This window comes from Scleropages formosus, chromosome 2 (genome assembly GCF_900964775.1).
Source record: "Scleropages formosus chromosome 2, fSclFor1.1, whole genome shotgun sequence".
Classification (NCBI taxonomy): Eukaryota; Metazoa; Chordata; class Actinopteri; order Osteoglossiformes; family Osteoglossidae; genus Scleropages; species Scleropages formosus.
In genome coordinates this window covers 19,683,793-19,703,457 of record NC_041807.1, presented here as the reverse complement: position 1 = coordinate 19,703,457, position 19,665 = coordinate 19,683,793, and the positions used below count along the sequence as shown (strand labels likewise).

Here is a 19,665-nt window from a genome sequence, read left to right as displayed (position 1 = left end):
GTGTGTATGTATGTACATATTTATATAGCTCTACATATACAGACACATTTTATAAATATAAATGTGTATTTATATAATGTATGCATTAGATAAATATATATAAATATATAATATATGTATATAAATTTATATATGTGTACTATACATACTATTTATATTACACTATAAGGTAAATAGAGTAATACATATACACACATGCACACAAAAATTATTAAATGATGTATAATGCTACAAGTCTTACCTTACCTTCCACTCTGCATTGTTTTTGGACCATGAGAGGTGTCCCTGAGTCCTGTTGTTACAGTCCACCAGTACACCTGTCCTGTACACCTGAGCAGTTTTTGTCTATCTGAACACCCTTACATCACTGTCTGGAGTCTGGACTTCCAGGCTTTTTAGAGGTGAAGCTCAACAGGTGTTTCAGACACTGAGAGAAGAAAGGGAGTGTGTTCACCCTCAACTGATGGGCGTGTTCCAGGGCCACCTGCTTGCATGAATACCTTTATCGCTCCGATCCAAACGACAATCACCAGAGTCAAAGGTTGACATTTCAGTGCGACAGTTCATCGTGACCATATATGATCAACTGTATGGCACAAATTTATCTGTCATACAACTACCCTTTTCTAGTAAATGTAGAAAATCATTAAAAAAATGAAAGTGAAGCTGACACTTGACACCAGTAAACCGATACCACTCCAAGACAGCGTATTCAAAAGCTATTTAAAGCATCCACTGTATGTCTGGGAAAGGGTGTCTCAAAACGTGTGTGTTTACCGGTAGGTGTTAAAAACGAAAACAGTTCCTTCTAAGAAGTGGCGTTACAGAAAAAAGCAAAATGTCATATATCTTTTGCAAAGTATGAATAATAAAATGTGGTTTTGAGAAGTCTGAATGTTTCGGGAACATTCAAAGTGTTTAATCTAATCTAACAACGTTGTTGTTGTGTTAGTCATGTCATTTACAGGATGTTTCTACCTATAACAACTCACTTAATCAGTCATTTATAGAGGTGGACAATTTTTACTGGAGCAAATCCAGGGTAAGTACCTTGCGGAAGGGTACTAGAGAAACAAGTGGGATGTGATCCTGCATCCTTCAGGTGTAAGGTAGTGTCTCTAAGCACCACATTACCATCACTTGTTGAATGTACCACTGTATTTGACCACGCAAACTTTGATAGATTACATAGAATTTATCCCAAAGTAAATTTACATACAATATTATTTTCATTTAAAACCCAAATATGCCTAAATATTTTTGTCAAGTGTGGTGGTGCAGTGGGTTGGACCACAGTCCTGCTCACCGGTAGGTCTGGGGTTCGAGTCCTGCTTGGGGTGCCTTGTGATGGACTGGTGTCCCGTCCTGGGTGTGTCCCCTCCCCCTCTGGCCTTATGCCCTGTGTTGCCAGGTAGGCTCCAGTTCCCCGTGACCCCATATGGGATGTGTTTGTTTTTGTCAAGTAAGTTTAAATATTAATTTCCAAAACAATAATTACATATATTTAATACAGTTTAACAGCACTTACCAATGTAAATGAAATGTGGAAATAAAAACGCATTCAATATCAGCAAGGGAACTTGGCATAAAAAATGATTAGTGAAAAATAAATTAAAAATAAGAAGACAGACTATTTCAGCTGAATTTTTTTTCAAAAAATCTTTCTGGCTCCTTTCTTCCTGCTACAGGGTGCAGGAGAATGTAAACAGCTCACTAGGAGGATTTCTAATTGATTTTCAATCAAATGCATAAGAAAGAAATTAATTTCTCTGTATTACAGAAATATTAAGAAGACACACTGTGGCAAATGAAGCTTTTGTACCGGAGCACATTTCTCACACACCTGGTTCCTACTGTGGGACTGTGATCCTTACCTGGTTTCAGGTTGGGAGTACCTGCCACAACTATAACGTTACTTATACAGAAAGTTACATTGATTGTGAGGTGAAGAAAAATCACAAGTCCCGCACCAGGAAGTCCCACCCACCCAAGCATCGCACAGAGGGTATATGGCAAAAAAAATGCTGGGTTTCCTTCAAGACAGAACATTGTGGTGTATATTTCAAAATGCAGCGAAAATAGAATTTTCATCAAGCAACTGACATTTATTGGATACGTCTACCCCCCACAAAGGTAACTCGTTTCTGAAACACCCCTTGTAAGGTGAATTCTCATAAACTGAAGACACAATTACTGTTGGTTTCTGTTACAAAAATTATTATGTGCTCCTGAGCCCCAGAACTGACATCCATTTATGCTAAAATATCACAAAGTCTCATTAAAATGGACACAATTACTTCAGCTGATAGCATTAGTTATGAACCATTGCCGTGGAAACCATGCAAGTATTCGCAATGAGTCAAAGTCGTAGCAGATCCATCATTTATTCGGCGATTTTAGTTACTCTTTAAAAAAAGCAAAAGAAATCCATAATAAAGTTCAATAATTAATTCAAATAAAAAACATTTTCCAAAGAACTGTCAGAAAATTTTCTGCTATGTTCCACTGAAATACTGGACAGTCAACTAAAAATGATTACAGGCTGAAGGTAGATTAATTCACAAGATATGTGAACATCAAAGCCAGCATACAGTCCTTGTGCTTTTGCAAATTAACGCCCAAAAAATGAATCTGGCACAGTATAGATTCAGTAGGACATGTGCTTGTCAAGTTCAGTCTTTGCTTACAGTGGCTAACACCGATGGAGTGAAGGACAGACATTACCAAGGGTAGAGGAAGATGATGCGAATGAAGACAAAGGCTGGCATTACTGAACGCAGAGATGGAGAGAAACAGAGACGGGAAACTTGGAAGACGTGACAGCTTTGCCAGAGGCACTAACACATGAAAGAGGAAAGAGCGAGTGGTGGAATGACTAGAAGAACTGGCACATGAAAAATCCAGACGCTTCGCTACATCAGCCGCACGAAGGTGGAGGGGAAGAGGCCAAAGCGACCATTGCAGTGGCCCCGCCACCAGGCCTCATCCACCATTTCAATGTTTGTTATGATATCGTCCGGGTCGAAGGAGATCTCATCATCACCCTCTGCAACATCACAAGAAAAAACCCTACTTAAGCACACAGTGTACTGTTCCAGTATGTCCTCGACATGAGCGTGAAATTCCGCACGCATATTGCGAAGGAAGTTGAGTAGGACTGTTGAACGGTTGAAAAGAACAGCTGAGGAACTGTGGAGAAGGACATGCCAGGTCACGGGTCACACTGCTGCAACTATGTGAATTTTCTGGTCACATTTTAACAAGACCGTCCAACACTGATAGCCAAGCAACCACCAGGGTCCCAAAACCCTGTCATAAACGTAGACCGGCGGTGATATTTACCCCCTTGATAGTCGTAGAGGGCCACAGCTGTCTGTCCACAGTTTAAGTCCTCATAGTCATTGTCTACAAGTGGAAAATATGAGTTAGTTAATAACCAATGACCACACACACACACACACACCATCTGAACCACTTGTCCCATACAGGGTCGCAGAGAGCCGGAGCCTAACCCAGCAACTCAGGGCATGAGGCCAAAGGGGGAGGGGACACACCCAGGACAGGACACCAGTTCATCTCAAAGCACCCCAAGCAGGACTTGAACCCCAGACCCACCAGAGAGCAGGACTCGGTCCAACCCACTTCGCCACCGCGCCCCCCGACCAACGACCAGTCGAGCTTTAATATGCGTGCCTCGACAAAACAGTGTTGCCCGCTGACCTTGCTGGGGTGGCACTAAAATGTCCTCATAGTCCCCTTCCTGCTCCAGTAGCTGTGTCTCCTCGGGGGCACTGTAGACCTCGTCGAGCAGGTCATCGGCACGGGGCGGCAGCGCCGGGGGCTCATCGTACTCCTGCTCTTCTTTCGCCTCCTGCCGGATACCACACAGTTTACACGGAGCACCGGACCAAGCGCAACCTGGACAAAAGGGCAGGTGCAGACCGGGAGGACAGGTGCCACACAAACCGGACACCAGAGAACTAGAAGGCCGTCACATGAACTAGTGGCACTAGTTACTGAGTCAGTTTCTCAAGGAAGTTACACAGGACTGTTTTTCAAAGCTTCTTTGTTTCCTGCCACGGAACACGATACCAATCTGAGGAGACTCAATGCTCTGGTACTAAAAGAGTATAAACACATTAATCCTAACAGGAGCTCTTTAATTATTCGTTATCAAAATATGGCGGCTAAACTGCGAAGTTGACTGGTTGTAGGACTATCGAGGTGGCAGCCATTTTGCCACAGATTGCAGGGTGCGTATGGTTCTGTAATCCTTCCGGCAGCTAACATTCAAATTCTGTGCATCTCATGTACTACGACATCATCATGTTTTACCTAAACCTTTATAATATTAAATAAATGGAAACTGTGGCCAAAACTTGGAGCACGGGTTATTAGCACACCTAGCAGCAGGAGTGTGTGTGTGTGTGTGTGTGAGCAATTGACAACATATTAAAACTCCTCCAACCCAGCACCTCTGTCAATAAGCAGTCTGAAATGTTGTTTTTTAAATATTCACTCATCAAGAAATTCTGAGACCAAATGATCAAACTAGTTCTGCTGTGTCTTCAGCTAATTGCTACATAGAACTACAACAGTGGGCGAGTGGTGACACTTGATCTCTAAACAATGATAAAGCAGAAATTCTCCTGTTTGATGGAGATGCTGTAACTCACAAAGAAATTACTTATATTCCAAACTCTCAAGGACTAAATTTTAACTGCTCCGATAGCCTTAGAGACTTGGGCATTTTATTCAATGCTAATCTACCGTTGCTGCCACATCTAGGTTAGCGTCTTATTTTCTCCAGCTGAATAATATAGAGGAAATGGGCCACTTTTTTCTAGGCAAGATGAGGAGAAGCTGGTCCATATCTTTATCTCGAGTCGAATCGATTACTGTAATGCCCTATTAACAAGCTGTCCGTATCGCACTATATCCAGCCTGCAGAGGATTCAAAATGCTGCTCCTAGGACCATCTCACTGGAACCAGGAAATACCATAGTACATGGTATATACTTTCATAAGCAATCTTTCATAGTGTGGGACCCTGTTGTATGTGGAAAGGGTGTATACATGAAGAAAGGGCTCCAGAGGTTCCTCCGCAGGTGGTTCTTCTTCCTCTTCGGGCTCCTTGGGCGGTGGTCTGGGCACCGCTGAGCTCTTCCTTGCTTGGGGAACAGGAGGAGGAGGCGCTTCCTCTTCCTCTTGCTCCCTGCTCTCCTGCTCCTAAACAACAGAAAGAAGCTGTAATTCTGAGGTGATGAGATGCTGTGTCAGCCTCTTGGTCCACAGTCTACTATCTCTGCAACCTGATAAATCAGAAGCAAGGAAATGTGACGAACAACTTTTCATTGTTGCTGATAGTTCCCGTTACACCTCATGCGCCACCATCTGCAAAGCTCCCCGACGCCTCTGTGGAAGAATCACTTCTGCAGCTGCTCTCACGCTGACCACTAAGGCATCGTGTATCAGTGAAAACATCTGCTTGCCAACCTTCTGCCTTCGCTGGGCCTCCTCCTTTTCCTGCTTTTCCTTGGCCTGCCTCCTGGCCCTCTCCTCTGCTGCCCTCTTTCTGTTCTCCTCATCCGATGCCCGGGCCATGTTCTCAAAGCGAGCCTTCAGGTTCCCAGCCCCAGCACCCGCTGATTGTGTGGACACAAGGAAACCAGTTCCATTTCTTTACTTTTCCGAAGCACCTTACAGTGTTCAGCTCCGTACAGTTATTCATCCATTCGTACAGCTTGATACTTTTCACTGGAGCAATTCAAGGTAATGTGTCTTACTCTGGTTTCTGACGATAATTAGCAGCTACCACCATTCATACGGTGGACACCGTGACGCCCGTATTTGCACAGCGGACATGTTTACTCAGAATGACTTGCAAACTACTTTGTCCAAGGCTAGAGGAGCCCTTCCTTCACTGTTGTGAGTGTGTGACTCAGGAGTGATACTCACAGGCCTCCACGGGCTGTGTTTTCTGGTATGAGGAGCTGGGGGACTCCATGTCTGTGAAGGAAGCCGCGCTCTGTAGAACACATCACAGTTAACGGCCTGACGTGGAGGCGATGACACGGCTGTACGATCAGGCAAAGCACGTCGACTCACCTTATCTACACGGTCCGTCTCCACACCGTAGCGCCCTCCAAAACCCTTAGCATAGTCTGGGATGGCAGAGAGGAGGGGAAGAAAGAAGGAATGAACAATGTTTCACTATTAGCTTCATCCAGATACGTTGGACTGATCACACAGTCTAGTTTGACTTACTTAAGACATTAAAGGCGGGAGTACCATCCACCATGTACTATATAGATAGATAGATAGATAGAAAATGACTTTACACCTTTGGCCCTTTATGCAGCTTGATACTGTATTAAAATAGTTATTTAGGTTGCATGTCTTTCTCTACAGCACGATCCCTCCTGGAATTAAACCAGGTGTGTTTCTTCGTTCAGTTCGCCAGCTGTTGCCTTTCTTCATCTCGCCATAAAAATATTTTAATCTCTTACAGCTTTTGGATCGTCTCTTTGCAAGCACTAGACAGAGAAGCACAGAGTTTTGCGTGCATCACCTTTCTGAGACTCGTGTTTCTCAGTCTCCCCTTTGTAGTCGTAACCTAAGGCGGACTTGTCAACCCTCTCCTTCTCCACTCCAAACTTGCCACCAAATCCCTTTGCATAGTCTAAAAAAGGAGAGAGGGAGAATAAAGGAGGATGGGAGAAGTTATAGGGTAAAAGACGGTAATTAGCAGATACTGTGCTTCCATGCCCTGCCAGCAGGAGGCGATCTAACCTTTCTGAGAGTGGTGCTTCTCTGTCTCCCCCTTGTAGTCATAACCCACAGCAGCCTTGTCCACCTTTTCCTTTTCCACTCCATATTTTCCGCCAAATCCCTTTGAATAGTCTAAAGCGGAAAGGAAAAGTGAGAGTCAAACGGCGAGCAGGAAGAGTCGACACTCCGAGATGCCGAACCTGTGATGTAAAATGCTCTTGAGCAAGTCGAATACCTTTCTGGGAAGCGTGTTGCTCCACATTCCCCTTGTACTCAAAGCCAACAGCTGACTGTGGGCAGAGTGGGGGAAGTCATTGTTACAAGAGGCACACAGTGCAGTGCGAAAAGCCTTACCTTGGGCTGCAGTGTCATGCAGACCTCACAACTGCTGAATCCCTGTCAATGTTCTACAAAGGTCTCAAACCACATCTCTTTCTCACACACTTCTGTCCTGAGCTCCTATCTCCTCCATAAACGTGTACTGTATTATCTGTTGAAAAAACTTTTCCATTTCCTATCAGTTCTATAAACAGGTACTGCTGTCAGATATGTGCTGAAAAACATAGGCATCGGAATCATGGGTGTCTGTACCTCTCCATCTGTCATTAACGTACTTTTGAAATAGGTGAAAACTGTAATGGTGCGGTAACCTGCCCCCATTTGGTAGCTAGGTGAAGCCATCAGTCGATGGAGGGGTGTTTCTTGAGAGCTGCGAATGTGTTGTAGGTCACTGTGTGGAACTTTCGGCGTCGGTTAACACCACCTGTTCCCCCTCCTCACCTTGTCAACGCGGTCTTTCTGCACCCCAAACTTCCCCCCGAAGCCCCGCGCTGCGTCCGTCTGGGATGAGTGCTGCTCCACCTGAGCCACGTATCCATGTCCCACAGCCATCTGGAAAGTTACACGATTCATGCACACACACACACACACACACACACACACACACCCACACACAGACAGAAGCACAAGAGTACGGATCAATCACACAGCTGACAATAAGGAGGTCATTACTGGCAGATATTAAGCTTCCTGTCGACGCACCTTATCCATGCGATCCTTCTCCACCCCAAACTTCCCTCCGTAGCCATACGAGGCCTTGGGGGCCTGCTCCAACTCCTTCTTCTTCACCTTCTCATGCTCAATGGACACCTTCTGCCTGAGCTCAGCCACGCTGCAAACAATTCATTGGAGAACACACGCAAACAGAGAGCGAGCTGACGCAACGCCGGTGCCATCTCAGCAAGATACATTCAACACTTTATCTTCCTTCCTCCGCGGTAACAGCACTGTCGCGCACGCAGGTCTTCATGACACCTAAGAAGATCACCGTTACCCTTCACACGTGAAAGGCTATAGCATGAAGCAGTACCTGATGTGCTCTTTTCGGCCTGATCCCTCAATGGTCTTGGCGCCCCATCGCTGCTCCTGCTCGGACACGTCATTCTGAAAGACACCGGCCGCCCGTGATGCGTGCGAACAAAGCGACATCCCAGCGGTGCCTTTCTGCCCTCCCACCCCCCCCACGAGTGAAAGGCAGCTCACCTCAAAGTCGGGGTCTGTTTCCCAGTCGTCCCCCTCCGAAGCCACCTTCACGGTGACATTGTGACCCACCACCGACTTCCACATCTAGCGGCACAAGAGACGCCATAAATACACCAACAGATGAATAAGTAAGAAAGATCCTTCTGTCTATAAAACCGAAATGTACACAGAGCAGCAGTTCGTCCGGCTTCCTCTTTCGCTTTTTTTTTGTCTCGGTGGAGCGAGTGACGTCAAAAAGCAACTTTCGGTCTAATTTAACTGTTGCCACAGAGGAAGTGAAGCGTCGTTCTTCTGGGAGGGCCGAAGCGCAGTTAAAATTACATTTCATACAGCAACAGCAAGACCATACGAGATCACGCATTATGTCCAACATCACGCATTATGTCCAACCTCATGCATTATGCCCAACCTCATGCACCACGTCAGAGAGAAGAAATGTTTCTGCACGATGCCATACTACAGTTTGCTGTGTGACACAGACTGCACCACATAAGTAAGAAGGAAAGTGTAAAAGCCTGCGGGCCATTAAACGTTACAGTAATAGTGACGATGTAATGTAGAACGGAGACTATACTGTACCATGGTGAACAAACAGAAAGTAGCATCTTTTTCAGTGCGAGACTGATGCTAAGTACTGGTGTCGTGCATCCTGCAGCGCAACCATTAGTGCTTCGATATTAACAGCGGTGTCGTCCCTTGCGGCAAAACTGCTCGTCTTAGCATTCGCATGCATGTTTTTTCCCCAGTAAAATAAATAGCATCCCAAAAATTCAGAATGGAAAAAGTCACCGTTCTTGTAACATCCTTTGTATATCTGGTTCACTTCCTTATTCAGGTGAAATGATTTTTTTTATCACGGAAAAGTGGGTAAAATATCAAATGCATTATATTGGACTGAAATACAGACTACAAAACAATAACAGGCTATAACACTATTTGTTTCCTGAGCATCTTGATGTAGAAATGAAAAAAAAAAAATGTTAAAAATGAACACTTATAACCACTTCCTGATTCTTTCTTGCCACCATGCTCAAATAGTCAGGAAGAATATTTACACTTTGATATAGTTAAGGACATAAGTAAAGAAGAGCATAGGAGGGACACTTACATTCAGTCTCTGGCAGTGGTGTTATTAAGTGATTAAGAAATAGAAAACTGTGTTCCAAGAGTCCGCTACCCCTCTGCGCGCATTAGGAAGTGCGCAACCGAGCGGCTGAGGAAGCAGTGCGTGTTGGTGCGCTGATGGAGGAAGGAGCAGAGTGCTTCTGCCCGCCTTCGGGGGCCCGAACCTGTCTAAATATGGCAGCAATTATGCATGTGCGAAAAACACCGATGCTACTTGATAAGGTCAGTCAAAATAATTGAAATTTGCATAAAAATCACACATGCATAATATTTAATTAAAATATGTATAATATATTCAGCCAAAATCAATAGGCAAATGATTCTTACAAACAGGTTCTTGCCATTTTCATAATTCACTAATCCATCATTCAAAAAGCTATAGATGTGCTATACTTTATGTAGGTGACCGTCGCTGCCTGATAGCAGTAGCTGTGAAAGGTTTCTCTGCCACTCAAAAGGAGGAAAAGTTTGAGTGTATCTTGCACTTATTTCCTCTACAGCTCACTGGTAACACTGGTCGGTGTCGATCGGCCCTGTGTTAATGACGTCCGCTTGCACCTTCCTCAATATCTAGGGAACAGAGCTCCAATTCGCCCACAGAATCTTCACCACTCTGATGTGTTTTTGTACGGTGCTCCCAGGGATGTCAGCTGTGTTTTAAATGTAATTCTCTGCCATGCGCTTTATTCTCAGGAGACACTTTTCGCCAAAGCAACCGTAAGAGACGAAGCAGGAGACAAGAGGTGCAGTTGCCCGTTGGTGAAGGCTTTTATTTGCCCTTACAGCGAGGAGAAGGAAGGGGATGGAAAAGGGGGACCAGGGACCAGGTAGGATGAGTTTCGTGTGGGTCACGGGGGCTGGGAGAATCGGGTCGATCGGGACGCAGGCGTCGTCTCTGGGATCGGGTTTGAGCTCGTTCTCCTCCTCGGTCTCCTCTCTCTACTGCTGGGCACCAGGGAAGAAATAGGGAGTGTAATCAGCCCCAGCTGTGGCTGCTTTGCTCCCGTCGCCGCCCCCTCCCCGGGCGGCCTCGGCGTGCTACTCCGACTTCTACTCAACACCGTGTAGTGTTACCAGCCCTCACCTCTTCACCCAAGGTGACTCACACTTCTAGATACACAACACACAATGAATCACTCATCTACACACCAGTGAAGCACACACAATGGGCAGTGATTACAGTCACCAGTTCACTTCAAGGCATGTCTGTTGGAGTGTGGGAAGAAACCAGAGCACTTAGAGGAACTCCACAAAGAAATTAGAAAGTGCAAGTTCCACACACACTGAGCCAGGATCAGATGCACGTCCACGCCCTGGCAGCACTACTCACCATCCCACTGCTTCATTAAAACACATCAATACATTTTAATGCATTTACTCTGGGAATCTGATGGGATATGAACTGGGCCCCAGTGGGACTCACTTTCAGCTGTATTCTGCAGGCCAGTCCTTAGAGGTTCTGATCTGAGAAACAGTGTAAGTATTGCAGCTGTCAAGGCACCAAACACAAACCAAACAGGCTGTTCCGTGGAGGGTGCGGGTTTAAATTCCACCTTCTGCCGTAGCCTGCTCAACAAGGTACTTACCCTGAATCGCTGCAGTATAGAGCAGTAGAGAGCGTCACATTGCAAGGTTCTCTAGGGGAAAGTATTTGAGGAATGCAATGTACTTTTCGCCAACTGATGGAGTGATATAGATACAAATATATAACCTGATTGCGCAAAGATTGTTGGCTGTGAACCACTCCTGCCTGTGTTTGCACACAATCCGAGTGTGAAAACCACTCTGCTCTCAGTCTCCTTGGTCAAAACCTCACGGCCCACTGGGAAAATTCCTACCACCCCTCATGGTCACTCTACTTCTGGGTACAAGCTCGCGGGACCACCGTTCACACAAAAAGGCCTTCGTCAAAAAGTCCGGTTTGTGTCTGTCTGTTGGTTTCATTGTAAAACCACAACAGAAATTCTTTTCTGATGATGTTACAGATTGTAGCCTGATTATTCTGACATACTTGGTAAAGAAAAGTATTTGTCGTGATGTGCCACGGAAACTTGTTGTGAACTCAAGTGCCAGAGTTTCATTGTAAGGGCAAAGTGTAAGGTGAGTAGTACCGATTTGTGCTGAGGACACGTGAACATATGAGGGTGACAAGTAACACAAGGAGAGTAAACACAGGGCAGACGTACACCAGCAGGCAGGTGCAGTGGTATGTGCTGTTCCAAGATTCTCCCCCGTAAAAACCAAATGAAATGAAATCATTGACTGCTTGGGAGCAGGTGTGCTGGGAAGATATATGGTCCATACCAGAAGTTTCCTTTGTAAATGTGATTTTCTCCAGCTGAATAATATAGATAAACTAGGGCACTTTTTTTTCCAGAGAAGATGAGGAAAAGCTGGTCCATGTCTTTATCTCGAATCGAATCGATTACTGTAATGCCCTATTAACAATCTGTCCGTATCGCACTATATCCAGCGTGCAGAGGATTCAAAATGCTGCTCCTAGGACTGTCTCACTGGAACCAGGAAATACTATAATACATGGTATATACTTTCATAAGCAATCTTTCATTGTGTGAGACCCTGTTATATGTGGAAAGGGTGTATACATGAAGAAAGGGCTGCAGAGGTTCATTCGCAGGTGGTTCTTTTTCCTCTTTGGGCTCCTCGGGCAGTGGTCTTGGCACTGGTGAGAACGAGAAGGATGCTCTTCCTCCCTGGTCTCCTGCTCCTTAAGAACAGAAAAAAGCTGTAATTCAAAGATGATGACATTCTGCATTGGCCTCTTGGTCTACAATCTACTATCTCAGTAACTTAGATAGATAGATAGACAGATAGATAGATAGATAGATAGATAGACCATTGAATTAAAAGCACTAAATCAGTTTTAGGACAGATCTGAAGGACAATGAAAAGAGATATTGTCACTGTCAGTCACTCCGCTGCAGTGTGGTGAAAATCTCGGGGAGAGACGTCGGCTTGCGGTCTTTGAGCCGTATAGGGTTTTGGTGTCAAGGTTAGGTATCATAACAAAGGTCCTGCTCAGGTGGATTAGCGCCGCCGTGGCTGGGACGCAGACAGCGCCGGCATTATCCTCCGCCTGTCTGCAGGAGCTGCTGTCTGGGCCTGTGGACGCTCATCCGAACGCACCTGACTGTCCCAGACAGGTAAGTGTGTCTGATGCTTGTTTTGCTGAGCCTGCAAATTGAGGCAAACTTTCAATAGTCTCCGGTGACAAACAGCTGTTTCAAATGGTCACATGCTAAAAGCTGAATCAACAGTATGCCTTACAGTCCGTACGGAGTCCTTAAAGCCTTCTTGGGAGAGATTTCCCAGTTAAAATGTCAGATACATTGCCCTAAATTCCCATATACTACATGCTGTGTTAACCTGGTCAAAGGGGACAGCTAAATAATTATAATAGTGATTACTAGTACAGCTGGGTTGGCACTGTGGCACAGTGAGCAGCACTATCGTCTCACAGCGCCTGGGTGGTGCAAAAGGACATGAGTTTGATCCCCTCTCGGTCTTTGCGGAGTTTGCATGTTCTCCCCGTGTCTGTGTGGGTTTCCTCTGGGTGCTCTGGTTTCCTCCCACAGTCCAAAGACATGCTGTTTCAGGTTCACGCATAGCGTGCGAGTGATGCAGAGAGAGTGTGTTCCACTGATGAAGGGATGAGTGACCTGCTGTAAGTAGTGTATCTAGCAATGTAAGTCACTGCGGCGAATAAGGTGTGTGGGCTGATAACACTACATAGAGCTTGTTGGAAGTTGCTCTGGAGAAAAGTGTCTGCTACATGAATAAATATAGTTATTATCACAGTCACTGCATTCCAACATTTACACTTTTTTACAATTATTCATTTAGACTACGCTTTTCTCCAAAGTAACGTTCGTCTCTGAGAGCAACACAAAAAGTGCATTACACAACAGTGTAAATTCCTGGGCTATTTTAAAGGAAAGGCTTTAGGATATTCTGAACACACATCTTGGTACAGCCAAGGACATGGGGAAAAACTGCATAATTCAAAGGCCATAAAACATGTTTGTAGCCATGTGACGCCACCACACATCTAAAGGTATGTTCTTCTTCATGCAATTAATGGAAGAACAATAGTAAGCAATGAAGAGCACAGGAGCTGATCTTCCTGGTGCTCAACCCCATGTTTCTCCACCCACCTTATGTCGGATCCTCATCGATTTCCGTCCACATGGCTTCTGTGCTGTCCTCCAGAGAGAAAAAGATATGTTACAGCCAGGGTACTGTCAACATGTCTTCCGTCCACCTCTTGCACCCTACCCTTTCTCTGATTGTCTTCTTTCAATGATCTCCTCCAAATGGCTCCCAATGATCTCTCCTCTGTGTCTCCCTGCTGTGTTCAGCGCACAGAGGGTTCAGACTGCCTCTAGGGACCACTGGTGCCTCACCTTCTGAACTCCAGGAGGTCCTGCTCTACCTCATTGTGAGGACCTTGCTGACATGCGGTCGCAGAAAGAGCACCATATCTTCTTGTAGCTTCCATTTATGGATCTTGTAAGCTTTTAATCGCTTTTTGTTTACCTGCTACGGTCTCATCCATGTGTCAAAGTCCCATTGAGGAATTAATGTGACAGTTTTTTTAATACCCACTAATAAGTGATTGTGTTCTTACTAGTAATCCAAAGTGCCGATGGCTGCGGTGCATAAAATGGACGTCATTCGGCCGCTCCGTCTGTATCTCAGCATACGTTTCTGATGCTTCGTGCTGCTGAGTTCCACTGCAGCCATTTCAGGACCTGAAAACTCAAGCATTTAACCATCTCCTCCACCCTCTCAGCCAACAATCGCCAACAGAAGCACTGTGTCCATCAGTTCCATGGAGAATCACAGAAGCTCTGCATCTTGCATCTGAAAGCTGGAATCTTCAAATGCAACACAATGGTGAAGGGCCTGCTGGGACACTCCAAAGACACTTGGGTAGCTGCAGACACTTCCCATCCCCAAGCAAGTCACTAGGATTGCAATACATTTACATTTACATTTATTCATTTAGCAGACTCTTTTGACCAAAGCGACATACATCTCAGCAAAAGTACAATTTATGCATTGCACTGAGAGAAGGAGACATAGCTGCAAACATGAAAGTCTCAAGCAAACCTAGTTTGTTCCCTTCTACTTGCTGCACCGAGGTTCATCGTTCAAGTAGCTGCATAAGACACAGGATAGACAAATCCCAATACCCACACCAATTTTTTTTTATTCATATTTTTTTCTTAAATATTATAAGATACACAAATGAGCAGTACAATACCAGAGTAATGGCTGAATAAAGGTTGTATCTGGGGATGCTTCTGGAGTTACGATGCATGAACAGTTACACCATAAAGGATCTGAAGAGATCTTGGGCGAAGTGGATCTGGAAAAGGTGGGTTTTCAGACCCTTCTTGAAAACAGACAGTTTCCGCAGTTCTGAGTGACGGGGGAAGGTCATTCCACCACAACGGACCCAGAACCGAGAACCTCCGAGCTTTACCTTTCGTGCGTGGGACCACCAAGCGAGCAGAAGTAGATGAGCGAAGGGGCCTGGCTGGGGTGTACCGGTAGATCAAGTCTTGTAAATAGCTGGGAGCAGTTCTATTGATGCATCTGTACACAGTAACCAGGGTTTTGAATTTGATACGGGCAGCTATTGGAAGCCAGTGCAGAGAGATGAGTAGAGGAGATACATGGGAGCGCTTCGGCAAATCAAACGCAACATGTGCAGCAGCATTCTGTAGAAGCTTCAGAGGTTTGATGGCAGTAGCAGGAAGGCCTCACAGAAGAGAGTTGCAGTAGTACTTGGAGCTGATGTAGTTCCCGCTTCCTGTTCCTCTCTCCTGCTAAGACAGGAGCTGTTCCCAAAAGGTCCACATCATTCACTCATCTTGTGGTCACTACTGGACCCTTAGACCAGGTGTAATGCTACCATGGCTGCTAAGAAAGCCTAATGGGCTGGTAAAATAGTCAATGGAGCAAAAATTATCCAGAAATTAAGCTAAGTATCCTAATCTGCTTCACCGATTTCTGCTCCTCAGTCAACCAAAGCCGAGGCAATGAAGCATCACGTGAGCTCCTAAATCTCATTTCCTGTTGGTGGTCCTATTATTTTTTCCAAATAAACCACATTAATTAAACCCCCGAACACTGTGAATTCACCTAAACGCGATTTCAGAGAAATCTATGTCCCGTAGTGTAGAGTTGGTGTGACTCCGTCGCTCAATTAATCACGTCTCTTTCTTTGTTTTGGTCGCCATTGCTGGAGTAGTTTCAGTTTCAATTAGGAATGTCAGCTGACAGGAAGTAACCTGGTTTAAATAGCAGCTGGTGACCCACAGTGGCAGCTGCGGTGGCAACCTCTTGGTGCAACAACTCAGGGTGCAAAGACAAGAGAATCTATCAGTGGGAGTCCACCAAGAAAGGCCACCAACAGCGTGTTCCACAAGGGATGTTGTGTTTAACATGTCAACCATTCAAGTTGTCTACGGCAAACCCAGCTATCCAACGTCATCACCACCGGACACCTGGACGCTTCCGCTGCTACAGTAACCTGGTTTATCCTCTCTGTCAAACCCTCTGTCCTGCTTTAATTTCTCCATGGGACTCTGGAACTGCCAGTCCGGGGTAAAAAAGGTTGACTTCATACCAGCCTATCCCTCCCATCTCTCACTGGACCTCCTGGCCCTAACTGAAAGCTGGATCACTCCAGACAACACAGTCACACTTGCAGCTCTCTCCACTAACTACTCCTTCTCTCACACCCCTCGTCCCTCCGGCAGAGGTGGAGGCACAGGCCTGCTCATCTCAACCCGGTGGGAATATTCTGTTCTCCCTCTCCACCTGCATGATCTGTCCTCCTTTGAATGGCATGCTGTCTCTATCACTGCCTCAATCACTCCTGTTGTAGTTGTTCTTTATCGCTCTCCTGGCCCTCTCATCTGCTTCCTGGATGACCTTGACATCTTGTTGAGCCCTCTCCCAGAGGACAATGCTCCGTTGATTCTCCTGGGTGACTTCAGTCTGCATGTCAATGACATTCATGCAAGTGGCCTTCTGTCGCTCCTACAGTCCTTCGACCTCTTCCTGTCTTAGTCCCCCGCTACTCACAAAGCAGGCAATCGTCTTGACCTTGTATTTTCCTGCAACTGTGGCCTGTGTCCTGTCCTCTCTGTCACTCCGCCGCATGTCTCTGATCACTTCTTCATTTCCTTCCAACCCTGCCTCGCCACTAATCCCTCGCCTCTTTCTGCACCCATTGTCACCTTCCGCCGCTACTTAAAATCTCTCTCGCCTTCCTGCCTTGCCTCTGCCATGCTGTCCGCTCTCCCTTCTGCTGCACAATTCTCAGATCTATCCACAGACGATGCCACTAATACTTTTCTCTCTGCCCTATCTTCCTCCCTTGACTCTCTTTGCCCACTATCTTCCAGACCAGCATGGATCAGTGCCACCCCATAGCTGAGTGATGTGTTACGTGCTAACAGGATCAAACTCCGGTCTACAGAGCAAAGATAGGAAAAATCCAAGATTCGCTTGGACCTGGATGCCTACACACAAGTCTCAGATACTTTTCACTCTGCTGTCTCTTCAGTGTGGGGGTGTGGTGGCGCAGTGGGTTGGACCACAGTCCTGCTCTCTGGTGGGTCTGGGGTTTGAGTCCTGCTTGGGGTGCCTTGCGATGGACTAGCGTCCTGTCCTGGGTGTGTCCCTCCCCCTCCGGCCTTATGCCCTGTGTTACCGGGTTTGCTCCGGTTCCTCATGACCCTGTATGGGACAAGCGGTTCTGAAAGTGTGTGTGTGTGTGTGTGTGTGTGTGTGTGTGTGTGTGTGTGTGTGTGTGTGTCTGTCTGTCTCTTCAGCTAAAAATACCTTCTACCACAATGAAATACATAGAGGCTGAAACCACATGTCCCAAGCAAGGTCATGGCAAGTGGGACCCTAACCTGGCAGCACAGGGTGTGTAGCTGGAGGGGGAGGGGACATACCCAGGATGGGACACTAGCCCATCACAAGACACCCCAAGTAGGACTTGAACCCCAGACCTACCAGAGAGCAGGCCCTGGCCAAATCTGCTGTGCCACTGCACCCCCCACAACAAAATACAGTCTGCAACAAAGAAAACCACACAGACTCTTTGCCACCTTCTCATCCTTTCTATGTCCTCCACTGCCCCCTCCTCCTTCTTCTCTCACTGCCGATGACTTTGCTTTATTTTTCAGAGATAAAGTCAATGCAATCACAGACAAAATCACGTTGGACCTCCCTGTACTTCCCTGTGAAGTCATGCTCTCTAAATTCAAACCGCTCTCCGAATCTGAAATGTCCGACCTCCTGATATCACACAAAGCCACCATCTGCTCACTTGATCTGATCCCATCGTCACTCCTAGAGATTATCTCCCCACAACTTTCCACCTTCATCTCTAAGATCATCAACTCCTCGCTCTCCTCTGGCTGTTTCCCAGCTGCCTTCAAAACTGCTCTCATTTCACCTCTGTCAAAGAAAGCCTCCCTGGATCCCAACTCGGTTCAAAACTATAGACCAGTCTCCCTCCTCTCCTTCTTGTCTAAAACTCTTGAGCGGCCATCCTGTGATCAACTATCTGAACTCCTCACCCGGAACCATCTCCTTGATGGGTATCAGTCAGGTTTTAAAGTTGGTCACTCCACAGAGATGGCACTTCTGGCAGCATCTGATGCTTTCCAGTCAGTTAGAGCCACCTCCCTCTCCTCAGTTCTCATCAGTCTGTCTGCAGCATTTGATACTGTCAACCACCGGATTCTACTCTCCTCTCTTAGTCAGCTGGGATCGAAGGAGCGGCACAAAGATGGTTTGAGTCAGCACAGGGTGCAAGGCTGAAGGGAGTGGGGACACACCCAGGACAGGACACCAGTCCATCGCAAGGCACCCTAAGCTGGACTTGAACCCCAAACCTGAGAGAGAGTGGGGACCCAACCAAATTTGCTGTGACACCACACCACCTGTCACCTCCAACTCAACCTCTCCAAAACAGAGATTCTTCACCTCCCAGCTGGCCTGTTCTGTCATGAGCTATCAATCAAACTGGACAACTCCCCCATTTTGCCTAAGAGTCTGGGAGTGACAGTTGACTCAAGTCTATCTTTCTCTCAGCACATCGAAGCCACAACCCGGTCCTGCAGATACGTCCTGCATAATATCTGCAGGATCCGTCCTTACCTCACAACAGACTCTGCCCAACTACTTGTCCAGGCCATGGTGACATGCCGTCTGGACTACTGCAACTCTCTCATGTGGCCTTCCCACTGCTGCCATCAAACCTCTGCTTGACTTGCCAAAGCATTCCCGTGTATCTCCTCTACTCATTTCTCTGCACTGGCTTCCTATAGCTGCCGGATCAAATTTAAGACCCAGATTATGGCCTACAGATGCATCAACAGAACTGCTCCTAGTTATTTACAAGACTTGATCAACTGCTACACCCCAGCCAGATCACTTTGCTCGTCTACTTCTGCTCGCTTGGTGGTCCTGCGCATGAAAGGAAAAGCGCGGAGGGTCTCAGTTCTGGCTTCATTGTGGTGGAATGACCTCCCCCTCCACTCAGAACTGCAGAAACTCTGTCTATATTCAAGAAGGGTCTGAAAACGCATCTTTTCCGGACTCACTTCACCCAAGATCTCTTAAGTTCATGTATGGTCTAAATGTTCATCACCATGACTTTATGATCATGCCCAGATAAGCCTTACAGTTGCTACTCCTGTATTGTACGTAAATGTTTGTGTACCTTTAAACAAAAAAAGCAAAAAAAAATTGTAGGGAGGTGATCAGGATTAGTCCATCCTAAGTTTTGTGCACCTACTCGTGTGATGAACATGGTTGCATAAAGTGGAAAAGAACAAACCAGGTTTACTTAAGAATCGCATGTCTGCAACTATGTCTCTCTTTCTCTTAATGTAATGCACAAAGTGTACTTTCTCTGAGATGTATGTTGCTTTGGAGAAAACTTACACATGGGCTGAGGTACTTGTCCTGCAGGGGACCAGAGCATAACCCAGTAACATAGGGGGTAAGGCTAGAGACACAGCCACGAGGGGACACCAGTCCATCACAAGGTACCCCAAACAGGACTTGAACCCCAGACCCACCAGAGAGCAAGACCCAGCCCAGCCCGCTGCGCCACCACACCCCCTCACTTTAGAGAAAAGTGTCTGCTAAACGAATAAACCCTGTTTGGTG

At 46.2% G+C, this 19,665-nt stretch overlaps 1 protein-coding gene across 1 annotated transcript; it reads right to left on the bottom strand.

The window, feature by feature from the left end:
• Positions 1-2,368: 2,368 nt before the first annotated feature.
• On the bottom strand, positions 2,369-9,556 carry hcls1 (hematopoietic cell-specific Lyn substrate 1). The gene is made up of 15 exons (XM_018747079.2): positions 9,422-9,556; positions 8,314-8,397; positions 8,141-8,214; positions 7,813-7,942; positions 7,552-7,662; positions 7,007-7,061; positions 6,793-6,903; positions 6,572-6,682; positions 6,109-6,164; positions 5,959-6,028; positions 5,497-5,645; positions 5,077-5,229; positions 3,721-3,871; positions 3,343-3,405; positions 2,369-3,046 (listed from the first exon to the last, which is right to left on the bottom strand). The coding sequence occupies exons 2-15, from the start codon at positions 8,395-8,397 to the stop codon at positions 2,913-2,915; spliced, it is 1,452 nt and encodes a 483-aa protein (XP_018602595.1). The 5' UTR covers positions 9,422-9,556; the 3' UTR covers positions 2,369-2,912.
• Between the last annotated feature and the right edge of the window lie 10,109 nt (positions 9,557-19,665).

Excerpts from the sequence above, each read along its gene's own strand:
- hcls1 (XM_018747079.2), bottom strand. The coding sequence starts at position 8,397 with ATGTGGAAGTCGGTGGTGGGTCACAATGTCACCGTGAAGGTGGCTTCG. Across the intron at positions 7,943-8,140 it reads GGCCGAAAAGAGCACATCAG|CGTGGCTGAGCTCAGGCAGA; the intron begins GTACTGCTTCAT and ends AATTGTTTGCAG. Across the intron at positions 3,047-3,342 it reads CCTCTACGACTATCAAGGGG|AGGGTGATGATGAGATCTCC; the intron begins GTAAATATCACC and ends GTGATGTTGCAG.